This window comes from Saimiri boliviensis, chromosome 13 (genome assembly GCF_048565385.1).
Source record: "Saimiri boliviensis isolate mSaiBol1 chromosome 13, mSaiBol1.pri, whole genome shotgun sequence".
Classification (NCBI taxonomy): Eukaryota; Metazoa; Chordata; class Mammalia; order Primates; family Cebidae; genus Saimiri; species Saimiri boliviensis.
Genome location: NC_133461.1, coordinates 27,735,696 through 27,761,705, shown reverse-complemented (window position 1 = coordinate 27,761,705; position 26,010 = coordinate 27,735,696). Strand labels below are relative to the sequence as shown.

At 44.3% G+C, this 26,010-nt stretch overlaps 1 protein-coding gene across 2 annotated transcripts; it reads right to left on the bottom strand.

Moving 5' to 3' along the window:
• Positions 1–257: 257 nt before the first annotated feature.
• Positions 258–25,683, bottom strand: MRO (maestro). 2 transcript variants are annotated; one of them, XM_074383430.1, is made up of 8 exons: positions 25,599–25,683; positions 14,741–14,843; positions 12,728–12,874; positions 11,175–11,357; positions 6,800–6,955; positions 5,517–5,624; positions 4,844–4,893; positions 258–4,525 (listed from the first exon to the last, which is right to left on the bottom strand). In XM_074383430.1, the coding sequence occupies exons 2-8, from the start codon at positions 14,837–14,839 to the stop codon at positions 4,369–4,371; spliced, it is 900 nt and encodes a 299-aa protein (XP_074239531.1). In that variant the 5' UTR covers positions 14,840–14,843; positions 25,599–25,683; the 3' UTR covers positions 258–4,368. The 2 variants fall into 2 exon arrangements, with proteins under 2 accessions (XP_074239531.1, XP_003926116.1); XM_003926067.4 differs by having other exon boundaries at positions 4,436–4,525; positions 4,812–4,893.
• Positions 25,684–26,010: the final 327 nt, after the last annotated feature.

The following is a 26,010-nucleotide window of genomic DNA, read 5'->3' as shown; positions in this document are numbered from 1 at the left end:
GGTGTTTATCATAAGGAATCTTAGAAGTCTGGCTTGGAAGTCTGGCTTGGGAGTCATGCTTAACTTGGTAAATAATAGGTGTCACTGTCAATCAAATCATCTCTTTTCAGAAAATTAGGATGTGTTGGGTTTATCTAGAACCCAGGGTTTTCTTGAAACCACTTAACATGTAAATAAAGGAACAAAAGACTTATACTCTACTGTGGTCACATGGAAATAATGTAAGTTCAGTAATCTAAAGACAGTGATAATCAATCATAAGTTATTTTATTTGTCATCAACAAGTTATATCATCAACAGGTTATTGTCATCAACAGATTAAAACAAAATGTCTCAAAAGGACAAAGACAAACACATACTACCAAGAGTGAACAACGAGCACCCAGGCTTTCCAAAGCATGTCACTTACACTCATGGACTTTTTTTCATTTTAAAAGGGCACTTTTGCATGTGTTTTATAATTGTAAAAGTAACACATGCTCATTGCAGGAAACTTGGAAAATGCAGAAATGCACAAATATCTGTCTTCCTTACAACACTAACTGCTAGCTAGCCTATACAGCTATTGTTTCTCACTTTCAAAACACTCCAGGGTTTTTCATAACATGTGAAGCATTCCTCCATTAAGTAGTCTATTGACTGGAAGTTCACAGGCTTCTGCTGTCATTGATCAGCAGAACTGGTCACACCTGTTAGATTCTCAGCCTCTTCCTCTGTCATTTCCTCTCCCCTCTCTCACCACTTCCCTCTCCCTTTTAAGAAAGACCTCTCATCCCAGCTATTTGGGAGGCCGAGGCGGGTGGATCACGAGGTCAAGAAATCGAGACCATCCTGGTCAATATGGTGAAACCCCGTCTCTACTAAAGATACAAAAAATTAGCTGGGCATGGTGGCGTGTGCCTGTAATCCCAGCTACTCAGGAGGCTGAGGCAGGAGAATTGCTTGAACCCAGGAGGCGGAGGTTGCGGTGAGCCGAGATCGCGCCATTGCACTCCAGCCTGGGTAACAAGAGCGAAACTCCGTCTCAAAAAAAAAAAAAAAAGAAAGAAAGAAAAAGAAAGACCTCTCTCAGCTGGTGATAGCGTGAGTGGTGGCTCACACCTGTAATCCCAGCACTTTGGGAGACCAAGGCAGGCGGATGACTTGAGGTCAGGAATTCGAGACCAGCCTGGCCAACATGATGAAACCCTGTCTCTACTAAAAATATGAAAATTAGCCAGATATAGTGGCAGGCACCTGCAATCCCAGCTACTCAGGAGGCTAACATAGGAGAATCACTTGAACCCAGGAGGTGGAGGTTGCAGTGAGCCAAGATGAGGCCATTGCACTCCAGCCTGGGAGACAGAGTGAGACTCCATCTCAAAAAAAAAAAAAAAAAAAAAAATGAAAAAAAGAAAGAAAGACCCATCTCATGAGGACCCGGACACAGGGGACCAAGCATAGCTCTATGCTGAGCACTTAGTATGGGGGGTGGGGCACTTGAACATTCCTTTTTTCTTTCATTCAACTGCTCAGTAATGTTCAAAATTAAGAAATGTTAAAACAACCCTTGGGTTGGCATTCAAATAAACATGGGGAAGGGGAAACTTGAAATGCACGAGCATGAAAGTAACCTGCAGATTGGTCAGAAGGAATGAAATCGACGCCCCTCATTTGTCAAAATGGGTTCCTCCCAGGAAGGAGTGATGGCTTCAGATAACTTTCTGACTTTTTTCCCCCTAATCAACATTCATTTACTGAGTACTTTTGCAGTCACCAGGGAGATACAATGATGTGCAAGATAGAGCCCTGCCTTCCGTAGCTTCAATCTAACAGGAAAGAAATATAAAAAGACATACTGGGAAAAAGAAAAAAGCCTTTCAGATAAGATATAAGTGGCATAATATTGCTAGAATGTTCTGGGAATTCAGACACTCAGGCTCTTCCCCGATTGGGAGGAACAGGCCTTTGCCCTAGGCATTGGAGTACAGATAAGATACACATGTGAAATGTGTGTGTGTCCATGTGGGTGTGCACAGGTGAGCAGGAGAGGGGATTCAATTCAGAAAGAACAAAGGTGAAGGGGCAGAGGAGACCAAGACACATCGAGGGAAGAGAAAGGACCCAAACCTGACTGAAGCAAAGAGAGTAACAGAAGAAAAGGAAGGTTGAAAGCCTGGAATTGCAGACCAGACTTTGGACTTTATTCCCTCTACAATCTGGAATCATTTAGTCATTCAGCAACTGTTTCTTAATCACGTGGCAGACCCTGTGATAGGTATGGTGAGACACAGAAAAAAAAGAAAGAAAGAAAAGAAAACAGTCCCTTGCTATTGCCACCAAAGTTCATGATAACATAAATTTCTGGAAATATAAACTCAAAGAGGATTTATGAAGAGCAAAACAAAAATTAGCCAAAATAACAGTTAATAATAAGGAATCTTTTTTTGGTTACTTATTGCTGTGTGACAGATTATCCCAAAGTTAATGACTTAAAACAACAATCATTTGATTCCTTGTTCATGCTTCTGCAATTGAGACGGGCTTGATGGAGATGCTCGTCTCTTTTCCATAGGGTGTCAGCTGGAGTAGCTTCAACAGCTGGGGTCGGGCTGGAAAGGACAACTTATGTCATGTGTCTGGGCCTCGAACTCAGCTGTGGGTTAGGTGTCTCCGTTCTCCCTCACATGGTGATCTCAGCCTCTCTCCTTTGTTCCTAGTACTTCAACCTCTTATGTGGCAGCTGGCTTCCCCCGAATTCAAAAGAGGAAACTGCCTGGTTTTCTAGGCACAGTGCCATTCATCACAACCTCCTTGTTAAAGTCAGTCACAAAGCTAGCCCAGATTCAAACAGAAGGGACTAAATAAGGACATGAGTATCAGGAGGCATGACTCATTGGGGCCACCAGAATAGGCTACCATGGAATCTTTAATAATCCAACCTCGTCTTCCACAATTTTAACCAACAGAGGGACGTTAACTGCATAGCCATTTCTACTCTAGAGCATGTAACCTCACCCGTCTCACCCTATCCCCACCTTTTTGAATGGCAGCCAAATGCAGCCACTTCTCATGCCACTCACTGATCATTTAATGGAACTGCATCAAGTTTAAAGCAACCTTGCAACAAACTTTCAAAGAGGCAAGCAGGTGCTGGGGAGGGGCCGGGGGCTTACAGCTCAGAACTACCCGTTTGCTCTTGAGCCTGTGTCCCTCCTAAAGTCTCCTTCTGTCATGTTCTTCAGACTCAAAACAGCGAGGAGGAAAATCCACTCCTGCCTGGCACCTGCCACTTCGTCTGCCATCTCCCACATCCTCGTCTTGCCTAGGGTTCTCCTCACCCCTGCATCTGTGTTACACCACCCTGTCCCTGGAAGCAGCAGCAGAAAATTGAGTTCCTGGTTCTCAGAATGCCATTTAAGATCTCATTGTAGCTTTTATAATCTCTCATATTTTAAATTGTCTCGAACAAAATGCTCCAGTTGGGGCCTGGATACTGAGTTCAGTAGTGGTACCAGAGTGTCTATAGAAGCTTGGGATGCAATCTGGTTGGAGGGAGAGTAAGATGGACTGAGAGATTTTTCTTATAATTTTTATGAGTGATGTAACTCCTCAGATAACTAGGATTGATCACCAAAATAATAAAATAATTGGCATTAATAGCCAAAAATTAATTAATAAAAATATATACTCAGCTCACATAAATTAATAAAGGTGTATACTTAGTACATGTAAAAGCAAAAGTGAACTGGGCTTAGTAGAGGAGCAGACGCAGAGAAGTTTGTGTTTGTTTTGCTTTTAGCATTTCTAATCATCCATCAGTTTTCCACAGAGAGGCAGGATGGCATGATTATTGAGTATGGGCTCAAGAAGTAAGACCGTAAGCATGTGAATTCCAGCTCCAACATTTACTGAGTTATCTTGGCCAAGTTACCGAATTTCCCTGTGTCTTAGCTTTCTCATCTATAAAATGAGAAATAATAATAGTACTTACTATCTCATAGGGTTGTGGCGAGTATCAAACAGAACTTACAAAAAGCACTTCAAACATGCCCACTAAATTGTAAGCACTCAGTTAAGTGTTACCTACTATTATTATCCCATAAGTTATCATGAGCCTGAGGATTTTCAATGCATGCTTCATAGATGATTCTCACACTATTAATTCTTGTTTAGGATGATCTTAAAAGCAATGACTGTTTAAAATCATGAGAAGCCAAAGATACCCCTCCAAGCCACCTTCTTGGTATCTTGGCCAACTTTAAATAAATCATGGCAAGAAAAGGTATCAATAGCAAAGTATCAATAGCAAATACACTTAAAAAACAAAACAAAACAAAAAAAACCTTAAGGTAACAAGTATTCTCCTAAGGCTCAGAAATTAAATATTTAAAATAAGAGATACGTGACAGAGATGAACTTAAGAAAGAAAAAGGCTGGGCGTGGTGGTTCACATCCGTAATCCAAGTACTTTGGAGGCCAAAGCCGGCAGATCATCTGAGGTCGGGAGTTCAAGACCCGCTTGACCAACATGGTGAAACCCCATCTTTAAAAAAAAAAAAGAAAGAAAAAGGTGAGAAATAAGCACTGAATCTATACACACTTGGAAAGTTTAAAAAAAACTGTATACCTCCTCGTGAAATTTGTGTGAAGAGAAAATAAGTGAAAACAGTCTAGAATTTTACTTTAGATATAATCATAAATTCCATGTATTTTTTCTGCCTTTGATTGCTCTCCTAGCACCCTCTTTTCCATTACAATCCCAAGAGGTGAGCAGAAGAGGTATCCAATGAGAGAAAAAGGAGAAGTTGATGGCTCAGCAATGCACTCACATAGAACCATTTCCCTGCTGCTCTGCGCTTACAGAATTTTGTTTGCGTAGAAGAACTGCAGGAGCTCTGGATGATAGTGGCTCTGAAAGAAATTAACAATGGTACTCGTGAGGGAGGGATTCAGCAAACTTCCTTGACTATCTAACTAGTAGGCAGTTGTCAATGCAGGCATCACCTGCCTCCAGCTAGTGATCTGACCTGAAACTGCCAATATATCTCGTGCTTGATCGTCTAGGCGTTTTGCCATTTACATTGTATGATGGGTCAACTACAATCAAAACATAGTTGGCTTGGCCAGGCATGCTGGCTCACGCCTGTAATCCCAGCACTTTGGGAGACCAAGGCAGACAGATCACTTGAGATCAGTTCGAGACCAGCCTGGACAACATGGCGAAACCCCGTCTCTACGAAAAATAGAAAAATTAGCTGGATGTGGTGGTGCACGCCCTGTAATCTCAGCTACTCAGGAAGCTGAGTCATGAAAATTGCTTGAACCCGGAGGTGAAGCCTGCAGTAAACTGAGATGGCGCCACTGCACTCCAGCCTGGGTGACAGAGCAAGACTCTGTCCAAAAAATAAATAAATAAATAGTTGGCCTGAGTTGTTTTATGGGGGTAACTCTTTCTTGTGCTTGGCCACCTTCTGTGCTAACCACCAGGAAGGCAGGGACCGGAAGAGAGTTCTCTCCTACCCTGGCTCACTCACCAGCTGCCGGCAGAGTTTAGGGTTCCTTTGATCTTCTTCATTCTGGAAGCTGTATTCCTTCCTTAGTTTCAGATATGGAGAACAGGCTCGAAATGTTGTTTTGCAAGCCTGAGAGAAAAATAATATTACTATTTTATTGTCAAAAATATTAGAGTTCTATAATCCTAAGGAAAAGTATCCTAGAGGATTGCACTCAAGCTGTGGTCAGGGGGCCACTAAGAGTGTGAAAGTAACTTCCAGTCATTTCAAGATTTGAATCTTAAAGGGTATATGCTTATAAAATGGCCATATCTATAATTTGGGGACTGGTGGGAAGGGCATAGCTTTACAGTTTAGCACAGCCCTTGTTTTTATCCCATCAAAAGTAGTACTGGATTCCTAAATTTAATCTCTCTCTCTCTCTCTCTCTCTCTCTCTCTCTCTCTCTCTCTCAGTAATTTAAAGAAGACAAGTGGTTTGGTAGAACGCTTTTCTTCTCATTGTTTTGAAACGTTCACCCAGTCCCACCCCAAAGCAGGCCTGAAGTTGATCCAACCCTTTTAGGACACATTTTCTCCAAGAATAAAACAAAACTTCCAGAAGAAATTAATAAGCCATGGGTGGAGCCAAGCAAGGTGGCTCATGCCTGTAATCCCAGCACTTTGGGAGGCCAAGGCAGGTGGATCACCTGAGGTCAGGAGTTTGAGACCAGCCTGGCCAACATGGTGAAACCTCATCTCTACTAAAAATATAAAAAATTAGCCAGGCATGATGGCAGGCACCTGTAATCCCAGCTATTCAAGAGGCTGAGGCAGGAAAATAACTTGAACCCGGGAGGCAGAGGTTGCAGTCAGCCAAGATCACGCCATTGCACTCCAGCCTAGGCAACAAGAGCAAAACTCTGTCTCAAAAAAAAAAAAAAAGAAAAGAAAGAAGCCACAGGTAGGAAATCTATACCAGGCACAATGACAAAAGCTAATTGGGCATGAATAAATATCCTCATTACATAGGCTGCTGCACCATTGATTAAATCTGTGCCTCTCTGCCCCCAACCCCATTACCCTGAGCTTATCTAGCATTGACAGGTGCTGGGCTTGGGCAGGTGGAGCAGATGGAAAATAACACTCTTGCTCAAAGAGAGATCACACACTGGAGAGGCACCGTGTCTAGGATTCATACAGATACACTGCCCAGTATCCACAGCAGCACTGGCAGGAACCTCAGGGTCTGGCCTCTCAACTCACAGCTCCCTTTATGAATAGCATGGAGATGACACTCTGTTTGTTGCAGAGTCAAGGTCTTACCTTGGCAACCTGGGGATTTCTGTCCTGTAAATGGATCAGGAGTAAATCTTGCGTCTGCTTAACCTGACTGGTGAAAAATTTCTTCCATTTCCTCCCAGCAAAGGCAGCCAATTGCCCAAACAAAACAAAGGCCGAGTATCTCAGACTGTCATTCTCCTGCGGTCCCCATCAACAAAACAACAAGAAAGCCAGATCATTACCAAAAGGCAGCTACATCAGAACACATCACGGCTGTCAGTCAGAACACATCACAGCCATCAATCTTGGATGTACATTACAGGGTGAGCAGTGAGATCTGGTCTAAAGCACTTAGCTGGGTGGGTAGGGGATGGCATGAAGAGGGCCCAAGTTTTCAATGTACCTCTTCTCCAGCAGACAAGAGGACTAGCCTGGGAAATCACTGGTGCTACTCCCACGTTCCCAGACTTTTTGTTCATTCTTTCACGTTTTGGAGATAGACTACATTTATAAAGTTCCCAAAATTCAAAATAACCAAAAGCTTTATAGAAAAAGTAGGTCTGGCCGGGCGCGGTGGTTCACGCCTGTAATCCCAGCACTTTGGGAGGCCAAGGCGGGTGGATCACGAGGTCAAGAGATCGAGACCATCCTGGTCAATATGGTGAAACCCCGTCTCTACTAAAAATACAAAACATTAGCTGGGCGTGGTGGCACGTGCCTGTAATCCCAGCTACTCAGGAGGCTGAGGCAGGAGAATTGCCTGAACCCAGGAGGCGGAGGTTGCGGTGAGCCGAGATCGCGCCATTGCACTCCAGCCTGGGTAACGAGCAAAACTCCGCCTCAAAAAAAAAAAAGAAAAGAAAAAGAAAAAAGAAAAGAAAAAGTAGGTCTACATTCTACTCCTCTCCATTGGCCACCAAATGTTCCTCCCCACAAGCCAATAATGTTTGCATGTATCTCTCCAGAAATAAACAAGAAAGATATTTACTGTATAGTCCTTTCCCTCTTTTTTACGTAAATGGAAGCATCCGGCCACTGTTGTTATGCACCTTGATTTTTCATCAGTCTGAGAGCTCTTTCTATGTCTATACATGAAGGAGTTTCCATTTTTCTTTTTCTTTTCTTTTTTCTCTTCTCCTTTTCTGCACCAAAATTTATTCCACCAGTTCCCTGTTTATTACTGCAGCATTTCCCCAAGTCTCTTCTCTCTGCCCGTGGTCTGAGTTTCTCCCATCTGCAGTGGATATAATAATCATGTTTCTTCCCCCAACACCCTCCCACCTCTCCCTGCTTTCAGTCTGATTGGTCGGTTTGTCCCTGAGTGCATTTCAGTGGACTCAGCCTTCTCTTTCTCTCCAAGGTGAGCTGTTTGGTCCAAGTATTACTTTTCCAGGAGAGGAGACCAAAACCCAAGGCATTTAAGCAACTTGCCCAAAACCACACTGTCAGGTAGCGGGGGCAGTATAGTAACCCAGACATCTGACTCCTGGTGCACAGGTTTCTATATCAGTGTTTTGTAGTCTAAGTCCTGCTGCAGGTAAACCAGAGGGAGCAGGGCTGGGGTAGGCCTTCACAGGGGAGAAGGAGCGCCAAGAACTGGGGATCACAGAGATCCAGCAAGACTGAGGACCACTAATCATATTGTGAAGTATCTTTTAAAAATTAGCACATGATGCATACAGAAATTGCCTTAGGGTTGCTTTTTTAAATTTTTTTTTTTTTTTTTTTTTTTCAAGAGAGAGAGATAGCATATTGCTACATTGCCCAGGCCGGCCTCCAGCTCCTGGACTCAAGTGATCCTTCTGCTTCAGCCTCCTGAGTAGCTGGGATTATAGGCACACACCACCATGCCTGGCTTAGAGTTGTATTATCTTCACTGTTCTAGCAGTGAGAGTGTGTGCGCATGTTTAATTTAACGAATTTTAATGGAGAATGTACCCCATCCGAAGCCAAACCCCAATGCTGTAAGATGTACAGACACGTAAGACAGGTGCCCATTCCCCTAGGAGTCTGACACCATCTAACTGGGAATACACGCACGAGTGAGCAGCATGGCCTCAGAGAGTGAAGAGTGCTATCTATAATCGAGATATAAACTGTCAGCAAACAGTTCTGCATAAGAATTTTTGTGTTTTGGCCGGGCATAGTGGTTCACGCCTGTAATCCAAACACTTTGGAGGCCAAGGTGGGCAGATCACCTGAGGTTGGGAGTTCAAGACCAGCCTGACCAACATGGTGAAACCCTGTCTTTTTAAAAAAAAAAAAAAAAAAAAAAGAATTTTTGTGTTTCTATATGGCCCGGGATTTCTGCTCAAAAATTCCATGTAACCAGAGTTTTAAAAATGGTTGAAGGCCAGGCACCGTGGCTCATGCCTAAAGTCCTAGCATTTCGGGAGGCCAAGGCAGGAGAATCGCTTGAGCCCAGGAGTTTGGGATCAGCCCGGGCAACATAGCAAGACCATCTCTACAAAAACTACAAAAATTAGCCAGGCACAGTGGCATGCACTTGTGATCGCAGCTACTCAGGAGGCTGAGGTGGGAGGATCGCTTGAGCCTGGGAGGTTGAGGCTGCAGTGAGCTGTGTTCCTGCCACTGCACTCCAGCCTGGGTGAGACCCTGTGTCAAAAAAAAAAAAAAAAAAAAAAGTGGTTGACTGACAAGTCCTGGAAGTTCAGATGACACCTCCAAGAGATTTAGAGCCATCTCCCCAGAGACATCTGCTTATACTCAAGGGTGGTAAGTAGGGACCTTCCCTCACTCCATCTCCAGAGAGGACTGGCTTACATTCAAGAGCAAAAATCCCTCTGTCTCTGGAACAGGACGGACAAATTTGCCCAGCTTCTATATGAGCTCCAAGTTACACAAGGTCAAGGCCACTTTTCCCCTCCTGTGCTGCTGACACATTTGGCTCTTGCCATGTGGCTCCGGAGAGAATATTAGGGTGTAGTGAGATAACAGGTTGCTCTGGGAGTAAATAAAAGGTCTGTTCACTGTTCCATAGGTCTCGTCTTTCAGGGACAGAATAACTGGCAGGCTAACTTGTTAGCTTGCAGTTAGGGTCTCTGACTCTTCTCAGTTTTGGACTGAACTATGTGCTGGTGCACCTTTTGCTTAGCCTGACTTGTCATCTCGCAGTTAAGAGTGCAGCCCTATAGTCAGAGGAGCTGGTGGCATGTCCACTTCCTGGCTCTGTCAACTTGGGCAAGTTCTAGCCTTTCTGTGCCTTGGTTTCCTTGTCTACAAAGTGAAGACAATTTCAGAGTCCATCTCACAGGTTTATTGTGAAGATTCTATGAGATGATCCATGTAAACTGCCTAGCACTGTGCCTGGCACACAGCGAGGGCTCACTAAACGCTAATCATTGCTATTGTCTCATTTATAAGACAGCATTGACTACATGTTAGTCAACCAGTGTCAACATCATTAGTCAATCCACATCATCATTAGTGTACATATACCCACTTCTCTATTAAGATGAAAACTTGCCAGATGCAATAGCTCATGCCTGTGATCCCAACACTTTGGGAGGCCAAGGTAGGTGGATCACTTGAGCCCAGGAGTTCGAGACTAGCCTGGGCAACAAAGTGAAAACCATTTTTAACAAAAACACAAAAATTAGCTGGGTGTGGTGGCGTGTGCCTATAGTCCCAGCTACTTGGGAGGCTGAGGTCGAAGGATTGCTTGAGCCCAGGAAGTGGAGATTGCAGTGAGCTGAGATCATGCCACTGTACTCCAGTCTGGGTGACAGAGAGACCCTGTCTCAAAAAAACAAAAAACAAAAAACAAAAACACCCTTGGGAGGTAGAGATAGAATTCTATACATCTTGATATATCCTCCCAACCCCTGGCACAGTACTAGTCTCTCAACAAGATGTGTTAATAAATAAGTGAATAATAAAGACCTTGTGCCCACAGCAACAAACCACCCACAGCTCACATTTCTTTTCTTTTCTTTTTGAGGCAGAGTCTCACTCTGTTGCCCAGGCTAGAGTGCAATGGTGCGATCTTAGCTCACAGCAACCTCCACCTCCCAGGTTCAAGCAATCCTCCCAAGTAGCTGGGACTACAGACATGCACCACCATGCCCAGCTAATTTTTATATTTTTTATGGAGATGCCGTTTCTCCATGTTGACCAGTCTGGTCTTGAACTCCTGCCCTCAGGTGATCTGCCCACCTCAGCCTCTGAAAATGTTGGAATTACATGCATGAGCCACTGCACCTGGCCTAATTTTTGTATTTTCGTAGAGACAGGGTTTCACCATGTTGGCCAGGCTGGTCTCAAACTCCTGACCTCAAGTGATCTGCCCACCTTGGCCTTCCCAAGTGCTGTGATTACAGACATAAGCCCGGCCCCACAGTCACATTTCTAATCCCACTTTGATTTCAATAGCCCAGAATTTTTCTGTTTCACTTACATCGTCTAATAAAGTCCTGGTCTGAAGGGTGATGTCTATGAAGAAGGAGCCCAAACCTTTCCCCTGGATCTTGCCCAGGACGATGGTCAGAGTCTTCATACTTTCATGGATGACTTCCAAACTCACAGGGTCATACAATCCACACACCAGCAGGTCCAGGACAATTTTCTTATACCTTCTCACCTGTCACCAAGGTTTGGAAAGCATTAGCAGCACAGGAATTACTCCCCATGGGTCGAAAAGCAAACCCACATCTAAGCTACTAATAACCTAGGACTTGAACTAAGAGACCAGGGCTTTCTTCAAGGTTTGCACAACTCACTAAAATACAAATGCTTCCATTAACTCAACCCAAGAGCCCAACTCAGCCTAGGAAGGAAAACAGAAAGAGCAATCTGGAGTGGCATGTGGGTGGGTGAGGCTGGGTAGGGCTTTCCAAATAGGGCAGCAGACCTGGGTGATCTTGGGGCCTGGGGAGTACTAGTTACCTTTATAGTAGGGAAGAGACAAAATGGGCACTGAAGTTGGCAGATGGTAAAGGAGGAGGTGGGGACAACATATTCTATTAAACAAACATAAATTACTAGAAAAAAAAATCACTTAAATTCACCAGGGAGGGTAACAGCTGTGAATTTACCTTGCCTGCAGCTCTCTCATGCAGTTGATATCGCTGAGGTGTCATGAGCCTAAGATGACCCCAAATGAATGACATCCTTGTGCAGAAGAAACCTGTAACTCGCTTCCATCCTACGGACATGACTTCACATTGCATAAGACTCTTTTTTTTTTTGAGACAGTCTCACGCTGTTGCTCATGCTAGAGTGCATGGTGTGATCTCTGCTTACTGTAACCTCTGCCTCCCAGGTTCAAGCAATTCTCCTGCCTCAGTCTCCTGACTAGCTGGGACTGCAGGCACATACCACCACGCCTGGCTAATTTTTTATATGTTTACAAAAATACAAAAGAGATGGGGTTTCACCATGTTGGCCAGGCTTGTCTTGAACTCCTAACCTCAAGTGATCTGCTGGCCTTGGCCTCCCAAAGTGCTGGGATTGCAGGCGTGAGCCACCACTGCTTGGCCCATAAGACTCTATCTTAGCAGACAGGAGGAGGTGAAACCCTCCTGCTGGCCTGGAGGAAGTGAGCTGCCGGCTGTGAGAAGGTGGCCTCTAGGCATTGAGAGTGGCCCCCCGGACAGACAGCAGGCAAAGAAAAAAACAGAAACATCCGTCCCACAACGGGAAGTAACTAAATTCTGCCAACAACCACAGAAGCGAACCCTGAGCTTCAGAAAGGAATGCAGTCTAGCTGACACTTGATTGCAGCCTCCTGAAAGCCTGAGCAGAGGACCCAGCTGAGCTGCACCTGGACTCCTGACCCACGAAAACCGAGATGATAAACACGTGTTGCTCTAAGCTGCTAAGTGTGCGGTGGTTTGTTCCAGGGCGATAGGTAACGAATACATCAGAGACCATACTCCAGCCCTGGGGACTCCACACCAAGAGGGCTGGAGAGGCTTGGGGGGCTGGCTGAGCCCCACCCTTCTTCCCTACCTTGTCAGGAGCTTCGCAGGCCATGGTTCCCAAGCCTCTCATTGCCATGTGACGCTTTTTAGCATTGGGGTCCCGGGCTCTTTCGGCCAAGACAAAAAACGCATTCTTCAGAGGCTCCCACTTCCGAAACTTCAGTTTCCAAGAGACCTGGGGGGTGGATCAAAAATGTATTAATTTAGGACCGTTCGGAGCCATGCCTAATCCCAGCCCCAATCCCTCCCTCAAAGGAAAATTCTGCAATTGTCTGCTCAATTTGACTCCTTCTTTCTCCAATGAAAGATGCCTGGGTTTTGTTGGAAATGAACTCATTTGGTCTACATAATGAAGAAATTGATGGAGGAAGAGGAAAGAGGGCAAGAAAGGTAGTGCAGGCTGGTGATGGGGTAGGTTTAGGAGATTACGGGGAGGGGCTCTAGAGCAGCTGTGGGTGTGATCGAAGTTGAAAGAAAGAGGACTCGATTCAGTGTTGAAGTGTCCTGGGAATAGGGACCCCTTTCACAGGGAAAGGTGTCTGTTACTCCTCCCATCTCAAGGAGCTCTCTTTACCCCTCTTCTCCAGCTCGTTCCTATTTTTCTGCGCTCCTTTGTAGCCAAATGCCTTGAAAAACATCTGTACTTGTTTTCTCCCATTTGTCTCTTCCCATTGTCTCTTGAACCCTTCGCAATCAGGCTGATGTCCCCTCACCCCTACCTTGCCATATGGCTAATTCCAAGGGTCAGTTCTCAGTAGTCACCTTACTCGACCTCTCAGTATCACTTGACACAATTAGCAAAGCATATCTGCAAACATCTAGTACACATCTACAGACATTTCAGGATTAATCTAGTACACATCTACAAACATTTCAGGGCACTTAAAGGATGTTCCAACACCAGAATGAATGCATCCGAGCATGCAATTAAGAGCAGGAAGAGAAATGTATGAATAATGCAAATTGGGAGACACTGTGTGTCTGATGCAGAAATGAGGGCTGAGCGTGGTGGTTCATGCCTGTAATCCAAGCACTTTGGAGGCCAAGGCGGGCGGATCACCTGGGGTCGAGAGTTCAAGACCAGCCTGACCAACATGGTGAAACCATGTCTTAAAAAATAAAACAAACAAACAAACAAACAAACAAACAAAAACCCTAAACTCAGTAATTTCAGAGCCAGGGATGGGGCAGGAGATGGGCAAGTCTCTGAGCCTTTGTAGTAAGCCTATGAACTCTCATGCCAGGAAGACCCTGGTGTGAAGCAGGACCCAGAAAACAGCAACATGTACTGGAGTCAGAATCAAGATGATGGAAGATCCAGACAACATCAAAGACAAAAGCCACCTCCCCACCATCCTTAGAAAGGGGCCAGGGGGGCGGGGAGACTGGCTTGAGATTTGGCTATCTCAGTAGGTCTGTGGATGAGATTTGGTGATTTCGAAGCTTCCCTATTATTCCTGAATTTTTATCACAGTTCATTCCTTTTTTTATCTTTTATTTTATTTTATTTATTTATTTATTTATTTATTTATGTTTGAAATGGGGTCTCTCTCTGTTGCCCAAGCTGCAGTGCAGTGGCATGATCTTGGCTCACTGCAACACCTACCTCCCCAGCTCAAGCGATCCTCCCACCTCGGCCCTGAGTAACTGGGATGGCAGGTGCATGCCACCATGCCCAGCTAATTTTTGTATCTTTGGCAGAGACAGGGTTTCGCCATGTTGCCCAGCCTGGTCTAGAACCCCTGAGCTCAATTGATCTGCCCGCCTCAGCCTCTCAAAGTGCTGGAATTAACAGGTATCAGCCACCCCACCCGGCCTCATTCCATATCTGTATTATTGGGTTAGCAGCAAGTTAAATTATTCTCAACTAATCTTCTTGTCATCCTGTAAACATCCTATCCCTGTTAAAAGAACTGTCATCGACGTTTTTTCAGAAGGAACTTCAGTGGAGCAGGCCTAATTAACCGCACACCAGGCAAATACACATCTTACAAAACAGTGGCTGGGAGGAAAAATTTGTTCATGGTATTTTGTGTCAGACCTTGGAAAATAAAGATATCACTGATGTCTTTTTCTTCTTGGTCTGGGAAGTAGGGATAGAAAGGGGCTGGCTGAGGATTCTCTTCTGTCTTTGGTCCATGGAACTAAAAAAAAAAAAAAAAAAATCATATGAGACACAGACAATCATCATCGACAAACGTTGTTGTACAATGCACTGTTCCAAAGTAAGAATATAAAGAGGCAGCAATCCTGAGGCCTGCCGTTAGGAAACTTTTACTGTGGTGAGGAGATAGAATAGTCGCATAAATAAATAGCAGCCCAAGGTAGCCCAAGAGGAATAGCAGCTTGGGGCTCAAGGGGGATCTGCCCTCTGGTTCCTCACTCCATTCTGCAGATTGTTTTTAATCACAAAAGAAGTAAAATGCAGATTCCCAGGTCCTACCCACAGAGTTCTCATGAATTGAAATACAGAATAGCCTCAAATTTTGTGTTTTTGAAAAGTCTCCAAGAATGTAAATTGGTACCTCTAAAAAGAGGATTTTGGCCTATCTCTTACCCCTTTAAAGTGCACATAATTGGCAATTCTTTAATCCTATAGGTATCAGCACATCATATGCTCAGCGATATACACAAAGGATAGCTACCATAGCACTTGGTAGTAAATAATATTGTGTTCTTTAATGGTTTGGGCAGGGGAAAGGGGAGTGGGGCAGGGATTTGAGACAGTGCCTTGCTCTGTCTCCCAGGCTGGAGGGCAGTGGCAGGAACACAGCTCACTGCAGCTTCAACCTCCCAGGCTCAAGCAATCCTCCTGTCTCAGCCTCCAAGTAGCTGGGACTACAGGTGCATGCCACCACGCCCAATTAATTTTTAAATTTTTTTTAGAGACGGAGTCTCACCACATTGCCCAATCTGATCTCAAATTCCTGGGCTCATGCAGTCCTTCTGCCTCAGCCTCCCACTGTGCTGGGATTACAGCCGTGAGCCACTGTCCCCAGCCAATGGTTTTAACATAAATAAATTACATATTTTACAACTATACAACTTTACAATGACTTCTATGCAGTCAATAAGAAGAAAATTGGGCAGATCAAATGTGCTAAAATAATCTCCACAATATACTGTTGAGTGAAAAGTGCAAATCCGTGTGTACCATTTGTATAATATGTATGTTACCATTTGTGTAAAATCAAAATGAGGGCAGGAAATACATATGAAAAAATACCCAAGAAACATTAAGAGAGATAGCCTCTGGGCTGGAACTGAGGAACTGAGATGGGAGAGAGACTTACTTTTTTCACTTTTTTCATGTATACACAGCTTGTAATTTTACCATGTGCATGTATTATTGAAAGAATATAATATACATAAATGTAGCTTACCAAGTGATTCTGATCCACAGCCTGACTTGGGGCCAACTAGTACAACCCAGCACTTCTCAAACTTTAATGTGCCCTAATCATTTGAAGATCTTGTTCAGCGTGTCTGCAGCGGAACTCCAGATTCTGCCTTTCTTCCAAGCTCCCAGGGGATGCCAAGCAGGGCCTATGCTCTAAGCGTCAAGGGCATAAAGTTAAGAGCCACTGGAGTTGAGAGAGGACCATAGGCTGGAATTGCTGGTGGAGACTTTCCAAAGCACACTGGTGAGCTTGGAAGCAGAAGCAGAACATATAGGACACATTGGGATTCAACAGGATTCCATGTAATATCGTGGTAGGAGAGAGATAGAAGATAGGCTACAGTGAGCGAGGAGTGTAAAGGCCAGCTGTGGAGGACTCAGACTTATAAAGAGCTTGATTTCTATTGTACTTTGTAGATAAGAGTAACCTGGTGATTTTCTTTTAATTTAGGTGAAATCCATGTAACACACAATTAGCCATGTAAACAATGCTCTGCAACCAGCACCTCTGTCTAATACCAAAACTTTTTCAGCACCCCAAAAGAAAAACCTGCACCTATCAGGCACTCATTCTCTATTCCATCCTCCCTCAGCCTCTGGCAACATTAATCTGCTTTCTGTCTCGATGGATTTACCTATTCTGAATATTTCATATATGTGGAATCATACATTACTGTGACCATTTATAACTGGCTTCTTTTGCTTAGTATATCATTTTCAAGGTTTACCCGTGTTGTAGCATATATCAGTATTTCATTCTTTTTTATGGCCAAATAATATTCCATTGTATGGATATACCACAATTTGTTTATTCATTCATGTGTTGATAGGCACTTGGGTTGTTTTTCTCTTTTGGCTATTGTGAATGATGCTACTATGAATATTGGTGCACAACGATTTGTTGGGGTAGCTGCTTTCAGTTCTTTGGGGTATATACTTAGGAGTAAAATTGCTGGGTCATATGGTAATTTTTTGTTTTTTGTTTTTGAGAGTCTTACTCTGTCTCCCAGGCTGGAGTGCAGTGGCACAATCTTGGCTTACTGCAACCTCTGCCTCCTGGGTTCAAGGGATTCTCCTGCCTCAACCTCCCAAGGAGCTGGGATTACAGGTGTATACCACCATGCCCAGCTAATTTTTGTATTTTTAATAGACACAGGCTTCACCACTTTGGCCAGGCTGGTGTCAAACTCCTGACCTTAAGTGATCCACCCACCTCAGCATCCCAAAGTGTCGGGATTACAGGCATGAGCTACTGTGGCCAGCCATCATATGGTAATTCTATGCTTAACTTTTTGAAGAACCACCAAACTGTTTTCTACAGTGGTTGCACCATTTTACATTCCCACCAGCAATGTATGAGAGTTCCAATTTCTCCACATCCTTACCAACGTTTATTTTCCATTATTATTGTTTTTATTATTATATCCATCTTAGTAGACATGAAGTGGTCTGTCATTTGTGTTTTTTATTTGCATTCTCCTAATGATTAATAAGGCTTAGCATCTTTTTTTGTGCTTGTTGGTATTTACATGTCCTCTTTGGAGAAATTTCTATTCAAATCCTTAACTCATTTTCAATTGGGTTGTCTTTTTCTGAGTTATAAAAATTCTTTATATATGCTGAATACTAGACCATTATCAGATATATTATTTTCTCCCACTCTGTGGGCTATCTTTTCACTTTCTGGATAATATCCTTTGTGCACAAAAGTTTTTATTTTTCATGAAGTCCAATTTGTCTATTTTTGTTGTTCTTACTCATGCTTTGTTATATCTATGAATCTATTGCCACATCTAAGGTAATGAAGATTTACCACTGTATGTTCTTTCAAGCGTTTTATAATTTTAGCCTTTCTATTTAGGTCACTCATCCATTTTGAGGTAATTTTTGTATATAATGTGTGGTAGGGGTTCAACCTCATTAGAACCATTGACTTGTAAGTGTTTTGTGTTTTATTTATTAATTTTTTTATTTTTGGGGGATGGAGTCTTGCTCTGTCACCCAGGTTCACCACAACCCCCACCTCCTGGGTTCAAGCAATTCTCCTGCCTCAGCCTCCTAAGTAGCTGGAATTAGAGGTGGGCACCACCATACCTGGCTAATTTTTTGTATTTTTAGTAGAGACAGGGTTTCATCATATTGGCCTCGAACTCCTGACCTCGTGATCTGTCCGCCTCAGCCTCCCAAAGTGCTGGGATTACAGGCATGAGCCACCACACCTGGCCGTATTTTACTTTTTTAAATAGGAGAAATGGTAGGCAAGCAGCTGCAGCAATGGCTTAACCCTGGCTGCATTAGGATCACCTGAGGAACTTCTAAACATCCAGAATAAGTCTAACGTTATCTCTGGAGGGGGGGCCAGGCATCAGTATGTTTTAAAGCTCACCAAGTAATTCCAGCAGGCAATCTCTGAACTACAGTGACCAGTGACCAATTGCCTTGGTTTTCCCAGGGCTGGGGAGCTTCCAGGGACATGGGACTTTCAATGCTAAAGCTGGAAAAGTCCTGGGAAAACCAAGACACACTCCTCTCTCATAGAAGCTTACCCTTTAAACAGATGTACTTTGGAACATTTGACTCACTTGATCTGGAGATGCATGGGGACTCAGTTTCTCTGCCATCCTTGCCCCACAGATGGATTTGGTCCATGAAACCCAGGTGGATTTGCTCCATTCTGGAAATGTCCATGAAAACACCCCCTTCACCCCTAATTTCCAGGACCTATATCTCCTTTATATCTGGTCAACAGGACTCTTCCCCCCACTGCAATAGGGAACCAAAATAAAACCCCAGAAAATTGCACCCCCACCAATTAGCAAGAGTTTCTCTTTCCATCAGATACCTGGCTGATCTGAGATTCTCTGTTTGATTGAAGGTATTCCACAGGCTTCCTCATGAAACCAGTGGCTCTCGCACTTCAGTGTGCATCAGAATCACCCAGCAGACTTGTTAAAACACAGATGCCCAGGCCCAGGCCCCCCGAGTTTCTGATTCTGTGCATCTGCAGCAGCGCCTAATAATGTCTATTTCTAACACGCTCCCAGGTGACACTGGGATGTGGTTGGTTTGGTGACCACACCTGGAGAACCACTGCATTAACAAAAAAAAAAAAACCACAGCAGAACAGCGTTGGTTCTCTCCAGAATAAAGGCATTTTAAAATTTGCATTGAGGAGGGAGCTGGAGGTCATCATCCTAAGCAAATTAACACAGGAACAGAAAACCAAGTACCACATGTTCTCACTCATAAGTGGGAGCTAAACGTTGAGTACCTATGGACACACAGAAGGCAACAGACACCAGGGCCTACTTGAGGGTGGAGGGTGGGAGGAGGATGAGGATTGAAAAACTCCCTATTGGGTATCATGCTTATTACCTGGGTGACAAAACAATTCGTACTTCAAACCCTTGCAAAACACAACGTACCTTTATAACAAACCCACACATGTACCCTTGAAACTAAAATAAAATTTATTTATTTATTTTATTTTGTGGGGGGAGATGGAGTCTCACTCTGTCACCCAGGCTGGAGTGCAGTGGCATGATCCCGGCTCACTGCAACCACCACCTCCAGGATTCAAGCAATTCTCCTGCCTCAGCCTCCCGAATAGCTGGGACTACAGGCGTGCACCACCACGCCTGGCTAGGTTTTTGTATTTTTGTAGAGACAGGGTTTCACTGTGTTGCTTATGCTGGTCTTGAACTCCTGAGCTCAGGCCATCTGCCCACCTCCGCCTCCCAAAGTTCTAGGATTACAGGCGTGAGCCACCGCACCCGCCAACTAAAATAAAATTTAAAAATTTAAAATTCACATGGAGTCAAGAAACACACTTGGTGGTTTCTTTCTGGGGCTTTTCTTTTAACAACTTTGTTTCACAGAACCTGATGATCCTCAGGTCAGATGCTCCGGTTCCGAGCCGTCAGGTGCCTGATAATGGGTACAGGAAGCCTAAAAGAAGCAAAACTCCTGTCCCATGGTGAATTCAAGTTGAACACAATCTATTTTAGCCAAATAGGATTGGTTATTTATATTAGCATATTTGTGAATTTTAATAGCATTATGATTACCTTCAAATGAAAAGAACCTCAAAGCGGAGGTAAAGCTGTCACCCGGTTGCCCCCAACCCAACTTGGGCCGTCACCGTCTGCTGCTGCAACCAGAGGCGGGGCGGGGAGGAGAGCCATGACCCACCGGAATCAGGGCAGTTGAGAAAAGTGGTTATTGGTGGCCTAAGCTCTGAAACTACAGAGGCCCAACATTTTGAGGAATGGGGCACACCCACAGATTGCGTGGTAATGAGAAACTCCCAAACAAAACATCTCAGGGGTTTTGGTTTTGTGACTTACACTTGTGCAGCAAAGTGTGTTCAACCACATAGCAAAGTGTGATGGGCGTGTAGTGGAACCAAAGACAGCTGTTTCTAGAGAGGGTTCTGTAAAGCCTGGAGCCCATCCAACAGTGAAGAAAATGTTTGTTGGGGGATAATAAGGAAGTTATTGAAGAACATAATTTGAAAGACTCCTTTGAAAAGTGTGACAACGTTGAAACCATAGAAGTTATGGACCAGGCGCCGTGGCTCACGCCTGTAATTTCAGCATTTTGGGAGGCTGAGGTGGGCAGATGACTTGAGCTCAGGAGTTTGAGACCAGCCTGACCAACATGGTGAAACCCCGTCTCTACTACAAATACAAAAATTAGCTGGGCATGATGGCACATGCCTGTAATCCCAACTACTTGGGAGGTTGAGGCAGGAGAATTGCTTGAACCCAGGAGGTGGAGGTTGCAGTGAGCCAACATCATGCCACTGTACTCCAGCCTGGGTGACAGAGTGAGACTCCATCTCTAAATAAACAAACAAATAAATAAATAAGTTATGGAAGCCAGGCAGAGTGGAAAAAAGAGAGAATTTGCTCTTGTAACTTTTGATGATCATGAAACAACTGATGAAATTCTTGTTCAGATATACCATGCCATTAATAAGCATAATAGTGAAGTAAACAGGGTCCTTTCTAAATGACATGGAGTCGGCCGGGCATGGTGGCTCACGCCTGTAATCCAAGCACTTTAGAGGCCAAAGTGGGCAGATCACCTGAGGTCGGGAGTTCAAGACCAGCCTGACCAACATGGTGAAACCCCATCTTTATTAACAACAAAAAAATCCTAAATGACATGGAGTCTTCTGGGTCATAAAGAGGCATGGAAGTGGATCTGGCAACGTGGCTGGTCATGGAGGAAACTTTGGAGGTGGTGATCATTTTGGCTGTGATGGAAACTTTTGTGGAAAGGAGGCTATGGCGGTGAAGGTGATGGCAGCAGAGGTAGTTACGCAGGAGGCGATGGTGGATAGAATGGATTTGGAGGTGATGGTAGCAACTACAGGTGGTGATGCTGGTCACAACAGTAGAGGGGGCATGGTGGTGGTGGACCAGGATGTGGAAACCAAGGTAGTGGATATGGTGGCAGTGGTGGATGATATGACGGTTACAATGAAGGAGGAAATGGTAGTGGTAGGAACTGTAATGATCTTGGAAACAGCGATCAAATTATGAACCCATGAAAGGGGGCAGTTTTGGTGGAAGCAGCTCAGGCAGTCCCTATGGTGATGGTTATGGATCTGGTGATGGAAATGGTGGATATGGCAACAGAAGTTTCTATAAAAAGCAGAAAAGGAGGCTGGGCATGGTGGCTCATGCCTATAATCCCAGCACTTTGGGAAGCCGAGGTGAGTGGATCCCCTGAGGTCAGGAGTTTGAGACTAGACTTGCCAACACGGTGAAACCCCATCTCTACTAAAAATACAAAAATTAGCTGGGCATTGTGGCAGATGCCTGTAATCCTAGCTACTTGGGAGGCTGAGGCGCAAGAATCGCTTGAACCCAGGAAGCAGAGTTTGCAGTGAGCCGAGATCGCGCCACTGCATTCCAGCCTGCGGGATAGAGCAAGACTATCTCCAAAAAAATAAAAACAGCAGAAAAGGGATACAGTTCTTAGCAGGAGAAAGAACGAGAAGTTTCGGGAAAGCAGCATGTTACCTTGAAACAGTCGTCCCAAATGCATTAGAGGAACTATAAAAATCTGCCACAGAAGGAACACTGATCCATAGTTAGAAAAGTGACTGCAGCTTAAACAGAAAACCCTTCTTGTTCAGGACTGTTACAACCACAGTTTACAAAAAGTGCAGCTTTGGTAATGCAATGTAGCATTGGCTAGATGCACATCCCTATGGCCTTTCATCTGCTGTAGCTTTTTCTTTTTCTTTTCATTACATCAGGTATATTGCCCGATAAATTGTGGCACTGATATCAAGAATAAAAAATTAAGGAATTTTTAACTTTTCAGTATGTATATAGTTCAGTTTTTCTACATTTTTGTACAGACACTTTAACAAAATAGTTTTGAAGGTGTTTCCTTGCGAGTTAATAAAGAAGACCATTGTCAATTACTGTTTTGCATAAGTTTGTTAACATTAACTGTAAAGAAACACCTGCTGACTTGCAGTTTAAGGGAATTCTAATCTCCCCATTTCCAAACCATGATCTGAATGGGTGCCGACAAGTGGAGAGAATAGATATTTGTATGTTTGCAAAGTCTGTTTTAGATAAATAGGATTGGGTGTTTAAATAAGCATATTTGTGATTTAAGTATATTGTGATTTTCATTTATCTTCAAATGAAAAAAATCTCAAATTTCGAAAACAAAATAAAAGAAGCAAAACTCCCTTAAGCTGAGGGTCCACTCACCAAGGAGGGCACGGGCCTCATTATAAACCAGCTGGTATCTCTGTTCCAAGGCCTAAGAAAATCATGCCTGAAGCTCTTTTCCACTGGGAAGAAAAACAAACCTGCTACCATGTTCTTTTTGCTTGACTTCTCTTGCAAGATTAGCATAACAGCTAAGGGCCGTAGCTAGCCAAGGCAGCTTCCCCAGGCTTCAGAAACCAAGCAGCCAACCTCACCTTCATAGGCGTGAGTAGAACTCAAGATCATGCTCCCGAGCAGGGCAAAGTAAATGAGACTGAGTGGCTCTCACCTGGAAGATTTGAGCTGTGGTTAGAGAAACTCGCACAGAGTTCCACCGTGAGCAACTACCTCTTCTAGCAAACAAGAGAAAAACTGTGATGTAGTCTAATCTTGCAGGTTGTCAGGAATTATCTCGATCCTGGGTGCAGGAAAAGCAAAGCATTTCTCAGTGTTGGCTGCACCTTCTATATGAGAATTCCCTGGGGTACTTGTCATAAACTCCAAGCCAGGGGTGGGTACAGTGGCTCCCCTCTGTAATCCCAGCACTTTGGGAGGCTGAGCATTGTTTGAACCCAGGAGTCTGAGGCTGCCGTAACCTATGATTGTGTCACTGCACTCTAGCTGGGGCGACAGAGCAAGATCCTACCTCTAAAAAATAAAATAATAATAATAAACTCCAGCCCTGCCCAGGCTTATTGTATCAGAATCTCAGGCAGTGTCGGGTCTGAGCATTGCACTTTTTGTATGTGGTGCTGGTGATGCTACACTCATACCAGTATAGAAAAACTTCTGCCCTGGAAATTAAATAAACCCAGAATGAACATACTCCTCTAGGCTGAGCCCATGCAGTAGTAGAGACGATGAAAGTCAGGGAGGGAGCTGGGGCCGAGGGATGAGGAAGGGAAGGAGGTCAGTGTCTTTGCAGAGAACAAGGAATTGATACCATATGTTTGTGAAGCACTTTGAATTTCACTTTCCAAATAAAATTAAAATCACAGCAGCTGTTTGTCTATGATTTGTGCAACTTTTCTAGGATGCTATTCTCCAGTTAAAAGTTTCCTTAAAAAAATAAAACAAATTAGGAGTTAAATCAAGGTCACGAGGCCCCTCACTGGAGCCTCGTGTTTCTTGTACTTGCAGCTTCTTAGAGGACTCCCACCACCCCCGTGCCCTCCTTCTTGCCTGCAGCGCCTCCCTCCTTTCTAAAACATTAAGGCCTTTATACCCAATCCAACCAAAACAAAAGGATCATTCCCATCTGTTGCAACACAGGATCTGAGAGAGGAACATTTAAAACACCCCGTGAATGAACGTAGTATACAGATTCCAAGATTTCTTAGGGTCTTGTAACTCCTCCTTCAAGCCCACTCACCCCTAAGACAGACATCTTTCCTAGGAGAATGACATTTTCTGGTGGGCTTCTATGGTCACCACACGTGCCTAGCCCTGTATGACCAAGGCCAGGAGGTCACTTGGCCATTTGGAAGCCAAAGACACGGCCCTGCTTGTAGTTTTACTCATCTCTGCATACGTTCTTCAATGAATTATTCTTCCTTTGGGACATACTTCCTGAGTGAGCTATGCACAGACCCCCTGGTTTTCACCAACCCCAAGACCCCAGCTGGGGCTTGTGTTCATTCCCACGTTGTGCTTCTACCTATCTTACTGAAGACACATGGATTTGGGGTTAATTAGAAGACTGTTTGATGCTTTACGCTGACTTCTATCTGCTTTTGCAAACTTGAATCATTCTGACTCAAGGTATTAGGTTTTTGGTCAATAATCCTTTTATTTATTGAAGCCAAAGGTATACTGTGAAGGCCAAAATAATAAAACACTTTGATTTTATCTCCTCCTCTGTAAAATGAGCAGTAGAAACTGTTAAGATTGCTTAAAAATCCTTCCAACACTGAACTTATAAATGACAATAGTAGGCTGAGCACGGTGGCTCATGCTATAATCCCAGCACTTTGGGAGACCGAGGCAGTCAGATTGCTTGAGGCCAGGAGTTCAAGACCAGCCTGAGCAACATGGTGAAAGCCCGCCTCTACTAAAAACACAAAAATTAGCCAGACATGGTGGTGCACACCGGTAGTCCCAGCTACTCAGGAGGCTGAGGCAGGAGAATCACTTGAGCCCGGGAAGCAGAAGTTGCAGTGGGCAAAGGCTGCAGTGAGCTGAGATGGTGCCACTGCACTCCAGCTTGGGCAACAGAGCAAGACCCTTTCTCAAAATAAAAATAAAAATAAAAAATCGTCCTCATTTTAGAAAAGAAGAAACTGGGGCTTAAAGTAATGTAAACAATTAACTCAAAGTCAAATAGTAGTAGCAGAGCAGATGTCAGGACTCGGAAAGCCATCCTTTCAGTCACTGAGCTATAAGCCCATGTTCAGCTCCCAGGCAATGTCCTGTGTGCTGAACGAGGGAGGACAGACCATAGACATTTCAGGCCAAAGCATCAGTATCTTCCCTGAGTCCCTGCCATCCTACAGCTCTTTGCTGACAGTATAATGATCTATAAGCCATCTATTGATCGATTAACATAGTTTGTGAAAAGCAAACAAAATCAGCTTCCTGGTCAACATTGCCCACTTCAGTTTTACAAAGAGAACATTACCAGATAGCTACTACCCCCTAGAGGTGGCAATCCCTCTGATACCGGTGACCACAGTGACATTCCAGAAAGGTTTTGGGAATCCAAATGCACCCAGGACACCACCCGTTGCCTCTGGCCTGCCCCGGCCAGCAGTGTCCCTTACCTGCGGCTCCTGCGGGCGGCTGCCACGTGACGAGCTGGAGCCGGTTCCTGACTCGGGAGGGCTGATTTCCCGGGTAGTAGCCAAATGTGATGACTCGGCTAAATTTTCCCAGCTCTGAATTCCTAACATTCAAGAAGGGAAATTAGGAGGTGGCACAGGGTCTGTTCAGGATAACGGGTCAGCACAGGGTGTTGGGCAGTGAGTAACAAATAAGAGAAGAAAGTCAAAGTTTATAGAGTATTGGGGCGGAGGAGGGAATTGTTCTGGAATGAAACCGACAAGGATATTGCAGGCTGGCACAAGTATCACTTGCGACCCTGGCTTCCCCACGCCGTACTGAGGTGTTTTTCCTTCTCCTTGCTGTGATTTCCTCTCATTCTTCCCTCGTGTCAGCCTGACCGATACTTTCTGC